The following is a 16,601-nucleotide window of genomic DNA, read 5'->3' as shown; positions in this document are numbered from 1 at the left end:
AAAATTAGCAAAATCAGATGAACCCCAACTCCCACCAACAGAAACAGCAAACAGACTCAATGATTTCTTCTCCACTATAGGACAAAACCTTGCCAATAAAATCCCAAGCTCAGATACCTCACCAAATGACTACCTCACCGGCAACTACCCGAACACACTGTTCCTAGCTCCGACTAACCCTTACGAAGTCTCCCTTATTATCAACGCACTAAAAAACAAGGCAGGAGATTTAAATACCTTACCACCCTTTATATACAAAAAAGTGTCACAAGTGCTATCACCAATCATTGCAACACTCTTTAACAAATCCATAGAATCATCCACCTTCCCAACAGTACTCAAAATAGCAAGGGTCACCCCGATCCACAAAGGAGGAGACCAAACAGAGTTGAATAACTATATTCCAATATCCAACTTACACCCTCTCTCAAAAATCTTTGAAAAATTAATTCATAAACGAATCTACTCCTACCTTATCTCCCAAAACATACTCAACCCCTGCCAATTTGGATTCAGGCCTAATAAAAATACTAATGATGCTATTATACACATGCTAGAACATATATACACTGCAATAGAGAAAAAAGAAGTCCCACTGGGGATCTTCATTGACTTACGTAAAGCTTTTGATACAGTCGACCATGACTTGCTCCACGTAAAATTGTCACACTATGGTATAAGAGGGCACTCCCTCAACTACCTCAAGTCATACCTCAGCAACAGAAGCCAATATGTGTACGCAAATGGGGCAAACTCTTCTGCGCAACCAATTACAGTTGGTGTCCCACAGGGAAGTGTCCTTGGCCCTCTTCTCTTTCTCCTATACATAAATGACCTTCCAAATGCTTCGCAATTACTCAAACCCGCACTATTTGCAGATGACACTACATACGTCTTCTCTCACCCGAGCCCAGTCACGCTAGCCAATACTGTAAATACCGAATTACAGAAAATATCTACCTGGATGAGGACTAACAAACTTACACTAAACATTGACAAAACCTACTTCATTCAGTTTGGTAACAGAGCTACAGATGTCCCTCTTAACATAATGATAAACAGATCACCTATCACAAAGCTAACTTATACTATGCATAGCATTACGGGCTGGCTTAAAATTAACTAAGCAATGATGAAATCAGTGATAATACATTATTGTAAAGAGATAACTATAAAGCACAAATGAGTATTACAAAGACAGGTCATATGGTTGCATGCATTGTTGTACATTCAGTCGTATGGAGTACGTATTCTGTTAGGTAGTGTATTTAAAAAATAATAAAGTTAGATTGGGTTTTAGGTTTAACATTTATGTGATATAATTGTGAGAAACATTTAAGATATACAATTTATAAGGTTCAGTTATTCAGTATTTATTTGGTTTTGGGTGAGTAAGTGATCTTTGAGAAGAGACTTGAATTTATAAACAGGTAGTGTTTCTTTTATATTTACAGGTAATGAATTCCAGATTTTAGGGCCTTTTATGTGCATTGAGTTTTTGCATAGTGTGAGATGGACACGAGGAACATCAAAGAGTGATCTGTGCCTTGTGTTATGGTCATGTGTTCTGTTGGTTGGCAAGGAGATGTTTGAGGGGAGGGTTAATATCAGAGTTAAGTGTTCTATGTATGTAATAGGTGCAGTAATAAGTATGGATGTTTTGTATGGTGAGTAGGTTTAGTGTATTGAATATTGGTGGAGTGTGCTGCCTGTAGTGAGAATTTGTTATCATTCTAACTGCAGCCTTTTGTTGGGTAATTAGTGGTCTGAGATGGTTAATTGTTGTTGAGCCCCATGCACAAATTCCATAGGTGAGATAGGGGTAAATAAGAGAGTGATATAGGGCCAGGAGGGCTGACTGTGGAACATAGTACCGTATCTTCGATAGTATGCCTACAGTCTTGGAAATTTTCTTAGAAATTTGTTGTATATGTGTATGAAATTTGAGTCTATTATCAAGGTGGATTCCTAAGAATTTTCCCTCTGTTAGCTTTGTGATAGGTGATTCGTTTATCATTATGTTAAGAGGGACATCTGTAGCTCTGTTACCAAACTGAATGAAGTAGGTTTTGTCAATGTTTAGTGTAAGTTTGTTAGTCCTCATCCAGGTAGATATTTTCTGTAATTCGGTATTTACAGTATTGGCTAGCGTGACTGGGCTCGGGTGAGAGAAGACGTATGTAGTGTCATCTGCAAATAGTGTGGGTTTGAGTAATTGCGAAGCATTTGGAAGGTCATTTATGTATAGGAGAAAGAGAAGAGGGCCAAGGACACTTCCCTGTGGGACACCAACTGTAATTGGTTGCGCAGAAGAGTTTGCCCCATTTGCGTACACATATTGGCTTCTGTTGCTGAGGTATGACTTGAGGTAGTTGAGGGAGTGCCCTCTCATACCATAGTGTGACAATTTTACGTGGAGCAAGTCATGGTCAACTGTATCAAAAGATTTACGTAAGTCAATGAAGATCCCTAGTGGGACTTCTTTTTTCTCTATTGCAGTGTATATAAGTTCTAGCATGTGTATAATAGCATCATTAGTATTTTTATTAGGCCTGAATCCAAATTGGCAGGGGCTGAGTATGTTTTGGGAGATAAGGTAGGAGTAGATTCGTTTATGAATTAATTTTTCGAAGATTTTTGAGAGAGGGTGTAAGTTGGGTATTGGCCTATAGTTATTCAACTCTGTTTGGTCTCCTCCTTTGTGGATCGGGGTGACCCTTGCTATTTTGAGTACTGTAGGGAAGGTGGAGGATTCAATGGATTTGTTAAAGAGTGTTGCAATGATTGGTGATAGCACTTGTGACAGTTTTTTGTATATAAAGGGTGGTAAGGTATTTAAATCTCCTGCCTTGTTTTTTAGTGCGTTGATAATAAGGGAGGCTTCGTATGGGTTAGTCAGAGCTAGGAACAGTGTGTTCGGGTAGTTGCCGGTGAAGTAGTCATTTGGTGGGGTATCTGAGCTTGGGATTTTATTGGCAAGGTTTTGTCCTATAGTGGAGAAGAAATCATTGAGTCTGTTTGCTGTTTCTGTTGGTGGGAGTTGGGGTTCATCTGACTTTGCTAATTTTATTTCGCTATTTTGTGATATCTTTTTTGTTCCCAGAATTTCTGATAGGGTTTTCCAGGTCTTTTTTATATCACCTCATAAGTTGGATAATCTGTTCTCATAATACAATTTTTTTGCCCTTCTTATCAGGCTGGTTAGGATTGACGAGTAACGTTTTGTTTGGTCTCTGGTTATGTGACCCATTCTGTACTGTTTTTCATATTGGTGTTTTGTATTTATGAATTTGAGAATGCTGGGTGTTAGCCAGGGACTGTTCAGTCTCTTAGCTGTCATCTGTTTAGTTTTTTTAGGGCAGTGCTTGTTATAGAGGTATTGGGTCTTTTTTAGAAAATTATTAATACATTCGTCATTATCTGTATAGATTTCTAGGTCAGTGTGCCAATCAATGTTTGCTACTGCTGTTGTGAAGTTATTAATGGCTGCCTCATTGTGAAGTCTGAAGGTGACTTTAGTAGTGTCTTGGGGTAGTTTACCAAGAGTTGTTATGAGGAAAGTAGGGTAGTGGTCTGTGGTATTATCTGTAATTATGCCTGATTTTAAAGGGGATATGGTGTTGGTCCAGATGTGGTCAAGTAGGGAAACACTAGTCTCTGTAACTCTTGTAGGTTTTGTTACTGTTGGTAGTAACATACAGTTACTCATTGTGTTTGTGAATTCAGTAACGTGTGGGTCCTGGTCTTGCAGGAGATTTATATTGAAGTCACCTGAGAGTAGTAAGTGATCTTTGTTCATGCGTGCATCAGTTATCATACTTCCTAGGTTTTGACTAAATTGGCTAATGTTTGACTGTGGAACTCTGTAGATGTTTATCAATGTGAGAGGTTTTTGTAGGTATTTGGATTTGAATTTAGCTATTATATATTCCCCATGTTCATCCCTTGTGCAAGTATTAGTGATACATTCTAGTTGGTCTGAGTAGTATATGGCTGTGCCACCCCCTTGTTGGTCTGGCCTACAGTTGTGTATGGCTGTGTAACCAGGAATGGCATAGACATCTGTACTATCAGGCTTTAGCCAGGTTTCAGTTAGTGTAATGATGGACATATTGGCATGTAAGGAATTTAGTAATGCTATGAGGTCATCGTAATGTTTGCTTAAAGATCTGATATTGTAGTTAAAGATAGTTATGTTGTTGTTGGCACTGAGAAGTGTCTTTGATTGTTCTGCAGTGTAGTAATTACAGTAACTGTTTGATTCATTTAAGTCATTAAATAAGAGGTTGGTATCAGGATCAATGCTTGTAATCATAAGATTTGTAGTGAATCTATAGTTAGAATTAAGTATAAAACAAAGTAAATAGTCTTAAGCTAAAAAATAGCACCTGTATTATTTAACAAATGTAAAATAATGAGCTAAGGTAGTTTTTTTTTTTTTTTTTTTTTAAGCTAAAATAAAGGAGACAATATAAAAGGGACTAATACAAATAAAGTGATGATCAAATAATGGAGCTTGGGAATATGATAGTAGGTAGTACTATAAAGGTAATTTTTTAAAGTTAGAATTATAGTATAAAATTATAATATAAAAGGGACTAATATAGGTTGTGGTGAACAATAAAGTGGTAATCAAATAAATGAGCTTTGGAATATAATGGCAAAATTGTGAACTTATTCTACTTTAGCACCTGAGAATAGCACCTTGATGATTTTAACAATTGTGAATATATAAACTAGGGTAGTTATATAAAGCTAAAATAAAGGAGAAAATATATAAGGGACTAAAATTAAGTAATGGTAAACAAAGTTAAATGGACAGATGGTAGGAATTATTATATAAATTTATAATATAAAAATACAATTTGAAATGGTACTTGCAATTGCACTAGAGTCTGGTATAGGTTCTTGACAAGATCAAGATTATAACTAGATTTAAATTGACAAAATAAAATTCACAATTAAAGTACCAAAAGAATAATAGTAAAAAAATAACAATGGTATGGGTGTCATCTCTGGAAGGATCAAACTCTGTTGCACTGGCTAACTCATGCTGTATTTGAGGCAAATCTGAATTGGTAGATACAAATGATACTTGAGGATTTCTCAATACCTGTCTTGTACGTAGGGAATAACGACATTCAGGTTGATCGTCTGACTGAGTATCAGAGGTAGAGAGTACAGGATCAGGAGGATTGTCAGAGTCTGTCACATTAATCTGGGTTGGAACATCATTATCATCACATACTAACTTCATATGATCTAAATGCGATTCTTTATACTGACCAGTACTAATTTCTCTAACCTTATATTTATTGCCAGTGATATGTTCAACTACTCGGTAAGGACCAACAAACTTTTGATCAAGCTTTGGCATTGCAGACGTTTTGTTAAAGTTAGTCAGCATAACACTCGAACCTACTTTGATTTTGGATGGCTTTGATCGAGTGTTTGCAACAATTGTAAATTCTGCCGTTGATTTATGAAGTGTTTCACGGATTCTTCTAAAAACACTTTGAGCTAAGCTGGTACGAGTTGCTATGAAATCATCAGGGTTGTAATTTGGTTTCGGATTAGAATATAGCAACTCATAAGGCAAACGTTTATCTACACCGTACAATGCATAATGTGGAGTGTCACCTATAGAAACATTGTAAGCAGAATTTATAGCACACTGCACATCAGGTATAACTTCATGCCAAGTTTCACTGTTGGGATTGATAGTGGCTCTCAAGACATCAAGTACTTTCTTATTGGTTCGTTCCGCTAACCCATTGCTGGCAGGATGATGAGGAACAAGGGTGGATTTAGAGATCTTGTACAAGGTACACAAATTTTCAAGAATCTTATTACAGAATTCACCTCCATTATCTGTTACTAGGGACTTAGGGGTGGTATGCCTGCAGACAATGCATTCTTTAAATGCTTTAGCTACTGTCTCGGCAGTCTTATCTGCAAAAGGAACTAACTCACAATATCTGGTGAAATGGTCTACCATAACACACAGATGTTTGCTGCCCTGGAGGGAACATTGGAAATTAGTTAACAGATCTAGCGCAACTCTTTCCCATGGTTTGCTAGTAGTTGGATACACTTGGTTTGGATTAGGGCCATTAGCATTACCTTTATGTTGCATGCAGACACTACATTTCTTAACATACTCAGAAATATCAGTTGCCATACGAGGCCAAAAGTATTTCAATCTGGCTTGTTTTACTGAACGATCCATACCCAGGTGTGCGGTTCATTGTGAACTAGCTGCAAGGCTACATTCACTAGTGACTGTGGAATTACTAACTGGTATACTCTTCTGCTAGGAGTACCCAACTTGGTTGTTCGATACAGTAATTCTTGGTTCATGACAAAGTCACTGATGGGTGCTGGTGGCTTCACAGTCAGAATAAGATCTTCCTGGAGCAGGAATTGAATCACACCAGATCACATGGGATCTGCTTGTTGAGCATTCTTTACATCTTCGGCAGTAAATGGAGGGTCTGCAGTTACTATACTAACATGTTGTGATAAGACACCTGCGACTACATTTGACTTGCCAGGTAAGTGTTCAAAGGTGGGATTGAACTCTTGGATAGTCAAGGCCCATCTGGCTAACCTTCCAGTAGGTTATTTGCTCTGGAATAAAGGTATCAATGGAGCATGGTCTGTCAAGACATGAACAGAGTACTGATAAATAATGTCTCGGAAGTGCTTTAAAGACCATACTATTGCTAAAGCTTCTTGCTCAGTTACTGTATAATTACATTCAGCCTTCGTAAGGGCTCGGCTAGCAAATGCAACTGCGTTGTACTTGCCATCAGTCTTCTAAGCTAGTATGGCACCTATGCCAATAGAACTAGCATCAGTTGTCAGATAGAAGGGCTTAGAAAAATCTGGAAATTTCAAAATTGGAGCAGATGTTAGCTTTTCTTTTAGAGTTTGGAATGCTCTTTCTTGACGGAAGGTCCAAACAAAAGGAGCATCTTTCTTAAGCAACTCAGTTAGAGGAGCAGCTATGGAAGAAAAATTGGCAATGAAAGAAATATAAAAACCTGCTAAGCCCATAAAGGATCTTATGGCATCAGCAGTTTTGGGAGTTGGAAAATTTAGTACTGCAGTTACTTTACTTTGGTCAGTCGTAACCCCTCTAGGAGTGACTACGTGACCAAGAAACTTAATTTCTGATCTCAAAAATTGACATTTAGACAGTTTGATCTTTAAATTGGCTTCTTCAAGTTTACCAAGTACTACATCAAGTCTTTTCAAGTGTGTATCCACGTCTTTAGACATGACGATTATGTCATCTAAGTACACCATAAGTGCATTACCTATGAGACCTCTAAAGATATTAGTCATGAGCCTTGAGAATGTGATAGGGGAGGATCGTAATTCAAACGCCATACAGAGGAAGTGATAATGACCTGTAGGAGTGAAGAATGCAGTTAGCTCTTGGCTGTCCTCGTGAAGAGGGACTTGCCAAAACCCTTGTAACAAGTCCAGGGTTGAAAAGACTGTTATCTCCAATGTTACGTAAAAGATCACCCAGTACAGGGAGTGGGAAGCGATCTGGAATAGTTTTCACATTTAACTTCTTAAAGTCAATCACTGGGCGCCAAGTACCATCCTTCTTAGGCACTAGGATCAAGGGCGCATTCCAAGGTGAATTGCTAGGTGCAATAACTCCATCATCAAGCATTTGATTGATCAATTCTTCTGCGACAGCAACTTGTGAATGAGGCATTCTGTACGCAGGTATATAGATAGGTCTAGTACCAGGTTCAAGTAGAATACGATGGGACAATAAGTTCGTTATACCCATCTTCTCACCTGGTAAGGCAATGGCTTTACGGCGTTTGTTCAACAGAGTCAACAAACGCTTGACTTCATCTGGGAAGTCAGTGGGGGCTAAATCTTTCTCCTCAACTGGTGGAACGGATTGATCCAGTGAAGTGGATGAGGTTTTCCCGGTAGAAATAGCACCGACCCACTGGTCAGGTGACAACTCATCCTCTACCTGAAGAGGGTAAGGATAGTGAACAAGGTCAACAAGATTGGTATTTGCTCTGAGATGAACACTGTGACCAGAAGTGTTAGCTAGGAAGAAATGGATCTTACTATCTCTTACAACATGTAAGGATGGTTCAACAAATAGACCTTTTACTCTGCAAGAATCACTGTCAATTAGGACGCTATCACCATCTGGAACACTAGGAACAACAACAGACACTCTAGTGAGGGCACTAGCCGCGACAGAAACGTCTTTCTGCAGACGGCATGCGACATCAACAAGAGATGGCATTACTAGTTGCAAGTAATCGTTTTCCGACAAGGCGTCCCCTGTGGAGAAACTACTACTTGAACTAGCAGACATTGCAGGGATAGGTTCAGCACTCAAGGTAGTCAGAGCATCCTCGGACACTTGAGGTAACTGGACACTATCTTGCAAGCCTGAAGTTGCAGGAACACAGACAGGAGTGACAGGATCACCAGTGCCTGACTGATTGGGTACGCTACTGGAAAATGCACTGGCCTGTAAGGACTTAATCTGAACGTCGTACTCTGCGGCAGTATGGCAGATCTCGGATCCAAGCTGGTAACCCCAAAATGGTACGATCAAGTTATCAATTTGGGCATGCCATCGATAAGGGTCGAGCATAATGCGCAAGTCTTGCATGGAAGCAAATCCCAGTAGAAGGTCACCAGGAAAAGTAATCTGGTCAACAACAAGGAAGGAAGCAGTAAAGTCTCTACCTTGGATAGAAAAGGTGAGGGAAGTCCGACCTTGGACACGCAGGTGAGAACCAGCTACTCCACTAAGGGAGGACACATGAGTCGGTTCTACGAGAAGGACATGTCGTAACTGCTTATCCCTAAACAAACTAGACCTGATAATATTGACTTGCGCACCAGAGTCCATGAACAAATGAACGGGTGCATTATGAACAGATGCTTGCACTATAGGGCTTATAGTTGCATTGGAAGTTATGTGCAAACAAAAAGGTGGATTGTCATCAGAAAAGATTTGTTCCACTTCATCCCCAAAATCATCTACGTCAGAGACGTGTGAAGCAACATCATCAGCAGGATTGTCATTCTCGAGACTGCTTAAGGCTTCAAAGGAATTGTGAACGGGGATGGTGTACTCATTATCACCTACTGTCACCATGGGACGGTTTGACTGTGGCGCTCAAATTCCCCCGAATTGGAAGAATGAGCCTGGTTCTGTTTAGTTTGGGAACCAAGACGTTTGTTTCCTCTACGGGTTCTGCGGTTGGAACGGCCACGGAAAGATCTAGAATACTGAAGATTGTAGAGAGCATTGCACTCAGATGTATCATGTCTATGTATTCTATGATAAGTACAGTAGGGAAGATCTGACTGGTACTCATCATCAGTACGACGCCTCTTAGGGTGACTATCAGGACAATTAATTGCAATATGGCAACGGAAACCACAGTTGTAACAAGTCCACTGACTATGGTTACTGAATGTACTATGAATACTACGAGGTTTATAATGACTCTGTACACTGGTCCTTGGTGATCGCTGCGATGGTTGACGACCACGATTTGTTGTTGTGGCACAAACAAGAGGTGGTGCAGACTGAGGCATAGGTATAAAATTACTTTTGATACATGGGAAAGTACCCTGGGGGCACAAGGAACGTACATGATTTAGGGCTGTAAGTGGTTCCATCGTCACAGTTGGAGGATTAGCCTCATAAGCACACACGGAAGCAGGCGGCATTAGTTCTTTGATTGCTCCAAAAGCTGCTATTTTAGCAAACGATGCTGTGGATGGTTTATCCTCATCAGGGACAAAAGGTGAGGACTGTACAGCATTGATAAATGGTGATAAAAGTTTATCTAATCTAACAGCAAATGCACTCAATGATTCATTAGTTATGGGTGTAGCATTCACGAGTTCCCGAAGAACGACATATGGATCAGCTGTTTTTACTGGTACAAGGAAAGAATGAATCAGTTCCTCATATTGTGACCACTTAGTAATATTCTTGAAGTCTCGCATTTCAAGGAGATCAACAACGTGAACGGCAGCAGGGGACCGATGAAGAGCTTCTTTTGCAAGTCTGATAAGACTTTCCTCTGAAGGAGGACCGTCAACTAGAGCATTAACACAAGAACGAATGGCAGTAAACCATGCTTCAAGACTATATATATGGCCATTGAATAAGGGTAACGCATCAAGGGAATCACGAGTAAAACTATAGTGTCTCAGTGTCTGAGTTGGTCTGTCAGTCGATAAGGAACTATGAGGACTGATGACAGAAGCAGCAGTAGTCTGAGAGGTCTGAGTGTCGCCATTCACTAAAGTATCACTTGACAGTATGTGAGGCATATTGGCAAGAAGTTGCACAAAAACAAATAAGGCAAAAATAATGAACAATAAAAATGATACAAATTGCTAAAATTGAAATAAAAGAGATGCAACTAATTCTGCAGAAGTAATAAAAAAAATGTCTAAGATACACTGCAAGAGGAAGGACAATTCAACTGGGCAAGATAAAGGAACACATTGAAATTTACAAGTAAAAATATTACTGGAGGCTGAATTAAATGCAAAATGAGCTGTCTGTACTCTTGCTAATAAAGAAATTAACTAATAAAATTATAAATCAATGTAAAAAGTATAAAATAAAATCACTAAATTGTATGCAAAGAGAGACAACTGGGAAATTTAAATATTTTCTAAGAATGCATAAACAAAATTAAAATATAGTGCAAAGAAAACATGAGGAAAAATAATAAAATGAAAAACAGGAGACTCAAACAATAATGAACTGAGAATAATAATGCATAAAAATATCAATAAAAGAAAATAACTCACTGCAGAACAAGTGCAACAAAATAAGGTGCAGAAATAATCAATGCAGCAATAAAGTTACACTGGGAAAATGTAGGTTAAATAATAAAAATAAAAATATGGAGAAAGACTGATTGAACACTATAACTCTTAATTGTAAATCAGACAAAACAATTTACTCAAACAGAGTAAAGAAAGCACTTTACGTTAAAAAAGAAATTGAAATTACACTAAGAGTGAATTTGTTCAAAGCAATATGAAAAATATGAATTAAAATAAAACAAGAAACAAAACTGGAAGTGTAACACTTACAAGTGGCAGGGCACACAACACTTACAAGTGGCGGGGCACACAACACTTACAAGTGGCAGGACACACACAACAAGGATTGTAAACTTATTTATCAATTATGTTCTTACAAGAAAATCTTGCTGTGACTGATACGACAAAAATTGTTGGCAAAAATAATGGTACACAAGTCTGCGAAAAGATCAAAGGAATGAGACACTGCTGGCATACGAAAAAAAAAGGTACACATAGTAATAAATGGATAATTTAGTATACTGGGGTGAATAGCACTGCATAAACTACAATAATGACAAATACTGGAGAATACAATGCTGAAAGAATACAAGAAAAAAAATGAATGAATTACTTCACACGGAGTAACTGACTGGTACACTACACAATAATATTTACTACAGACAGAGAATAGCATAAAAAAAACACAGATAAAAAAATATGAGATGAGCGATAACACTGAAAAATATTACAAAAATAATGAGTCAAAGAAACACTGAGTCTACACTGAAAACACAAGGCTTAGAGTACACAAGAAATTCACTGTAAATGTCTCACACATGCAAATGTCTTTAAATGCAAGGAAAATGTCTCTAAACAGAAAATTATCACTGAAGTCTGGAGTGGTAGACGGAGTGACTAGTGATGAGGGGAAGGTTGTCCTGTGCGGGTGATGACGCCTCCTACACTCACACTGTTGTCGAAGAAATGCGCTTTCTAGGTGAACTCACATAACTGGCTTTATCGTTGGCGCCCAGCTACAATCTCTTGACCAATTATGTGAGCCAAAACAGTACTAGGACCCGATACAAGGGTGGAAAAAGCCACAGGTAGATGAGGTGGGGAGTGGGTGGCGGGTGGGTGAAGGGAGCATGACTCACTCGCTGGCGCTCACTGGCGCGCACTGCCACTCACTACTCACAACACCCAGGTGGCTTAAAACTAAGCCACTCTATGCCACAGGGATGGTGAAGACCACTCTTAGCAGCATCCAAGCACAGCAACATAGGAGACAATACTTCAGAAGAACTTGCGTGGCTTACTTCTCTCTCTCAGCTGGGTTGGCTGACTGGCTTAACCCACGAGAATGGCTGACTGGAAGACGTGTAACGATGCACACAGCATGAAGAAGCAGGTGGATGACAGGAGACAGGCTGGATGATAGGCTGAGGTAGGCTGACTAGCGCTCACTTCCACAGTCTGGCTTACTGACTGGCTTAATTGCAAAATCCGGGTCAACCCCTCGGAGATTGAAGAAATTAGCACACGAACTAAGCCAGGAAGCTTGAAAAGCGGCTGCAACAGGCTTGCAGGCTGGAGTACACAGGGTGGAGGTGAGTGAGGGTAGCTGCTAGCTGGAGGTGGCAGACGGTTCACCTCTGACCTGCCGGCACCCCACAACCAATCTTCTAAAGTCTGAAATACCCGTAAATCCATGCCCACACCGCTGTCACCAATTTGTCATGTGGGTTCGATAATGTGGATGGGGTAAAAATACTTACGTAGGCTGGTTAGTACGTATAATATATAACAGAAAGTATGGGAAGCGCCAACAGCCGACCTGCCTCTCTCTGCTCCCTATCTCAGACTGACCCACCAGTGCCTAGTGGGTGAGGCATTCAAAAACATGCTATGGTCAGCAGCAACATAAATAACAGTCAGTGATTTACACAGACAGTTGGTAGTGAGTCATCTACTGGTAACTGGCTACTGGTAACTGGTACTACTGAGACCAAGAGCACAATGTCATCAGCAAAGAGCAACTGTGACAACTCACACTTTATGTGTGATTCTTTATCTTTTAACTCCACGCCTCTTGCCAAGACCCTAGCATTTACTTCTCTTACAACCCCATCTATAAATATATTAAACAACCACGGTGACATCACACATCCTTGTCTAAGGCCTACTTTTACTGGGAAATAATCTCCCTCTTTCCTACATACTCTAACTTGAGCCTCACTATCCTCGTAAAAACTCTTCACTGCTTTCAGTAACCTACCTCCTACACCATACACTTGCAACATCTGCCACATTGCCCCCCTATCCACCCTGTCATATGCCTTTTCCAAATCCATAAATGCCACAAAAACCTCTTTAGCTTTATCTAAATACTTGTTCACTTATATGTTTCACTGTAAATGCCTGGTCCACACACCCCCTACCTTTCCTAAAGCCTCCTTGTTCATCTGCTATCATATTCTCCGTCTTACTCTTAATTCTTTCAATAATAACAATATGTATGCTGGGAGGCAGTTGAACAGTCTCGGGCCCCTGACACTTATTGTATGGTCTCTTTAACGTGCTAGTGACACCCCTGCTTTTCATTGGGGTGATGTTGCATCGTCTGCCAAGTCTTTTGCTTTCGTAGTGAGTGATTTTTGTGTGCAAGTTCAGTACTAGTCCCTCTAGGATTTTCCAGGTGTATATAATCATGTATCTCTCCCGCCTGCGTTCCAGGGAATACAGTTTCAGGAACCTCAAGCGCTCCCAGTAATTGAGGTGTTTTATCTCCGTTATGCACGCCGTGAAGGTTCTCTGTACATTTTCTAGGTCAGCAATTTCACCTGATGTGAAAAATGCTGTTAGTGTGCAGCAATATTCCAGCCTAGATAGAACAAGTGACCTGAAGAGTGTCATCATGGGCTTGGCCTCCCTAGTTTTGAAGGTTCTCATTATCCATCCTGTCATTTTTCTAGCAGATGCGATTGATACAATGTTATGGTCCTTGAAGGTGAGATCCTCCGACATGATCACTCCCAGGTCTTTGACGTTGGTGTTTTGCTCTATTTTGTGGCCAGAATTTGTTTTGTACTCTGATGAAGATTTAATTTCCTCGTGTTTACCATATCTGAGTAATTGAAATTTCTCATCGTTGAACTTCATATTGTTTTCTGCAGCCCACTGAAAGATTCGGTTGATGTCCGCCTGGAGCCTTGCAGTGTCTGCAATGGAAGACACTGTCATGCAGATTCGGGTGTCATCTGCAAAGGAAGACACGGTGCTGTGGGTGACATCCTTGTCTATGTCGGATATGAGGATGAGGAACAAGATGGGAGCGAGTACTGTGCCTTGTGGAACAGAGCTTTTTACCGTAGCTGCCTCGGACTTTACTCTGTTGACGACTACTCTCTGTGTTCTGTTAGTGAGGAAATTATAGATCCATCGACCGACTTTTCCTGTTATTCCTTTAGCACGCATTTTGTGCGCTATTACGTCATGGTCACACTTGTCGAAGGCTTTTGCAAAGTTTGTATATATTACATCTGCATTCTTTTTATCTTCTAGTGCATTTAGGACCTTGTCGTAGTGATCCAATAGTTGAGACAGACAGGAGCGACCTGTTTTAAACCCATGTTGCCCTGGGTTGTGTAACTGATGGGTTTCTAGATGGGTGGTGATCTTGCTTCTTAGGACCCTTTCAAAGATTTTTATGATATGGGATGTTAGTGCTATCGGTCTGTAGTTCTTTGCTGTTGCTTTACTGCCCCCTTTGTGGAGTGGGGCTATGTCTGTTGTTTTTAGTAACTGTGGGACGACCCCCGTGTCCATGCTCCCTCTCCATAGGATGGAAAAGGCTCGTGATAGGGGCTTCTTGCAGTTCTTGATGAACACGGAGTTCCATGAGTCTGGCGTTGGGGCAGAGTGCATGGGCATGTCATTAATCGCCTGTTTGAAGTCATTTGGCATCAGGATAACATCGGATAGCCTTGTGTTAAATAAATTTTGTGGCTCTCTCATAAAAAATTAATTTTGATCTTCGTCTCTCAGTCTGGTTAGCGACTTCCTAAAAACTGAGTCATATTGGGACTTGAGTAGCTCACTCATTTCCTTGCTGTCATCTGTGTAGGACCCATCTTGTTTAAGTAGGGGCCCACTACTGGACGTTGTTCTCGACTTTGATTTGGCATAGGAGAAGAAATACTTTGGGTTTCTTTCGATTTCATTTATGGCTTTTAGTTCTTCCCGCGATTCCTGACTCCTATAAGATTCCTTTAGCTTAAGTTCGATGCTTGCTATTTCTCTGACCAGTGTCTCCCTATGCATTTCAGATATATTGACCTCTTTTAGCCGCTCTGTTATTCTTTTCCGTCGCCTGTAAAGGGAGCGCCTGTCTCTTTCTATTTTACATCTACTCCTCCTTTTTCTTAGAGGAATAAGCCTTGTGCATACATCGAGTGCCACCAAGTTAATCTGTTCTAGGCATAAGTTGGGGTCTGTGTTGCTTAGTATATCTTCCCAGCTTATATCGTTAGGACTTGGTTTACTTGGTCCCACTTTATGTTTTTGTTATTGAAGTTGAATTTGGTGAATGCTCCCTCGTGACTAGTCTCATTATGTCAGTCTGGGGCTCCACACATACATGTCTGAACCTCAATTATGTTGTGATCTGAGTATATTGTTTTTGATATGGTGACACCTGTGGTGACACCTGTGGTGACCTGTGTGCAGATTATTTGTGTATTGTGTATGCATGGACAGTTTTTTGTGCTCAGTTGATAGAACAGAAAGAATAGCAAAATACCTAAGAATTTGGTTGAATGGAGCAATGGAACTGACTTAAAATAAGACTCATTGGGCACTCACCAATTCATAAATTGTGCCCAGGCTGTTAACTTTGCAGCTTTAGTTCTGTAAGATTTCCATCAAATTTCATACTTCTGATGTCATTACCTTCAGAAAAACATCCTCTGCCTTTTAAGAAAAAATAATTAAAAAAAAAAAAGGACACTGAGAGCAGCTAGAGCTATAATACATGTGCCCCATCACACCCTACCTATATGTGTCACTGCTGGTACTGGAGCTATTGTTACAGCATAAAATTGAAGACTGAAAGTATGAAGCACCACTATAACACAGTGTAAGGTCAAAACCTATATAATCTTACTAGACTGCAAGTTGGGCAGGGTAGTGGTACCAGGCATCTCTCTGCACACTCGACACAATAAGTTTTAAGCTTTTCATGGTATATTACACTGCAGTATGCTTCATCAACACTCAGAATCTCTCCTGTAAAATGAAAAAAAAAAATTAAGTGTGCTTAAACAAAATTAGATGAGAGATTTATACAACTGAATATTTATCAAGAATAATGTTTAAATATAAGAAAGAAAGAAACTGATAACTATGTTGTTATATCTTTTTAGTGTACGACTTACATATTTTAAACAAAACTACAGTATACTTGAACCTGAATCGCCAATTTCTTCATATGCTTCATATTTGTAAATGATTTCTAGTGGTGTGAATTGCTGGATACAACAGTACTGTATCAGTTATATTAACCGGTTAACGTGTGTGTGTTTGTGTATTTATTCCGTTCATATATATATATGTATGTGTGTATATATATATATATATATATATATATATATATATATATATATATATATATATATAACAATAACAAACAAGCAATCAACAGTGCAAGCTTGAGGTTGCCCTGGACCCCTCCCCCATATGGTTTTGCCATCTATTACTCT

At 39.6% G+C, this 16,601-nt stretch overlaps 1 protein-coding gene across 1 annotated transcript in view; it reads right to left on the bottom strand.

Annotated features, from left to right (window-relative positions):
- LOC128693654 (SET and MYND domain-containing protein 4-like) overlaps positions 1–16,601 on the bottom strand; it is a 97,720-nt gene that overhangs the window by 33,797 nt on the left and 47,322 nt on the right. The window contains exon 3 of the mRNA XM_070091203.1: positions 16,007–16,128. Within this exon, the coding sequence (XP_069947304.1) occupies positions 16,007–16,128 (122 nt within the window). The remainder of the gene's footprint in view (positions 1–16,006; positions 16,129–16,601) is intronic.

Source organism: Cherax quadricarinatus, chromosome 34 (genome assembly GCF_038502225.1).
Source record: "Cherax quadricarinatus isolate ZL_2023a chromosome 34, ASM3850222v1, whole genome shotgun sequence".
NCBI classification, from domain to species: domain Eukaryota; kingdom Metazoa; phylum Arthropoda; class Malacostraca; order Decapoda; family Parastacidae; genus Cherax; species Cherax quadricarinatus.
This window is presented reverse-complemented; position numbering and strand designations above follow the sequence as displayed.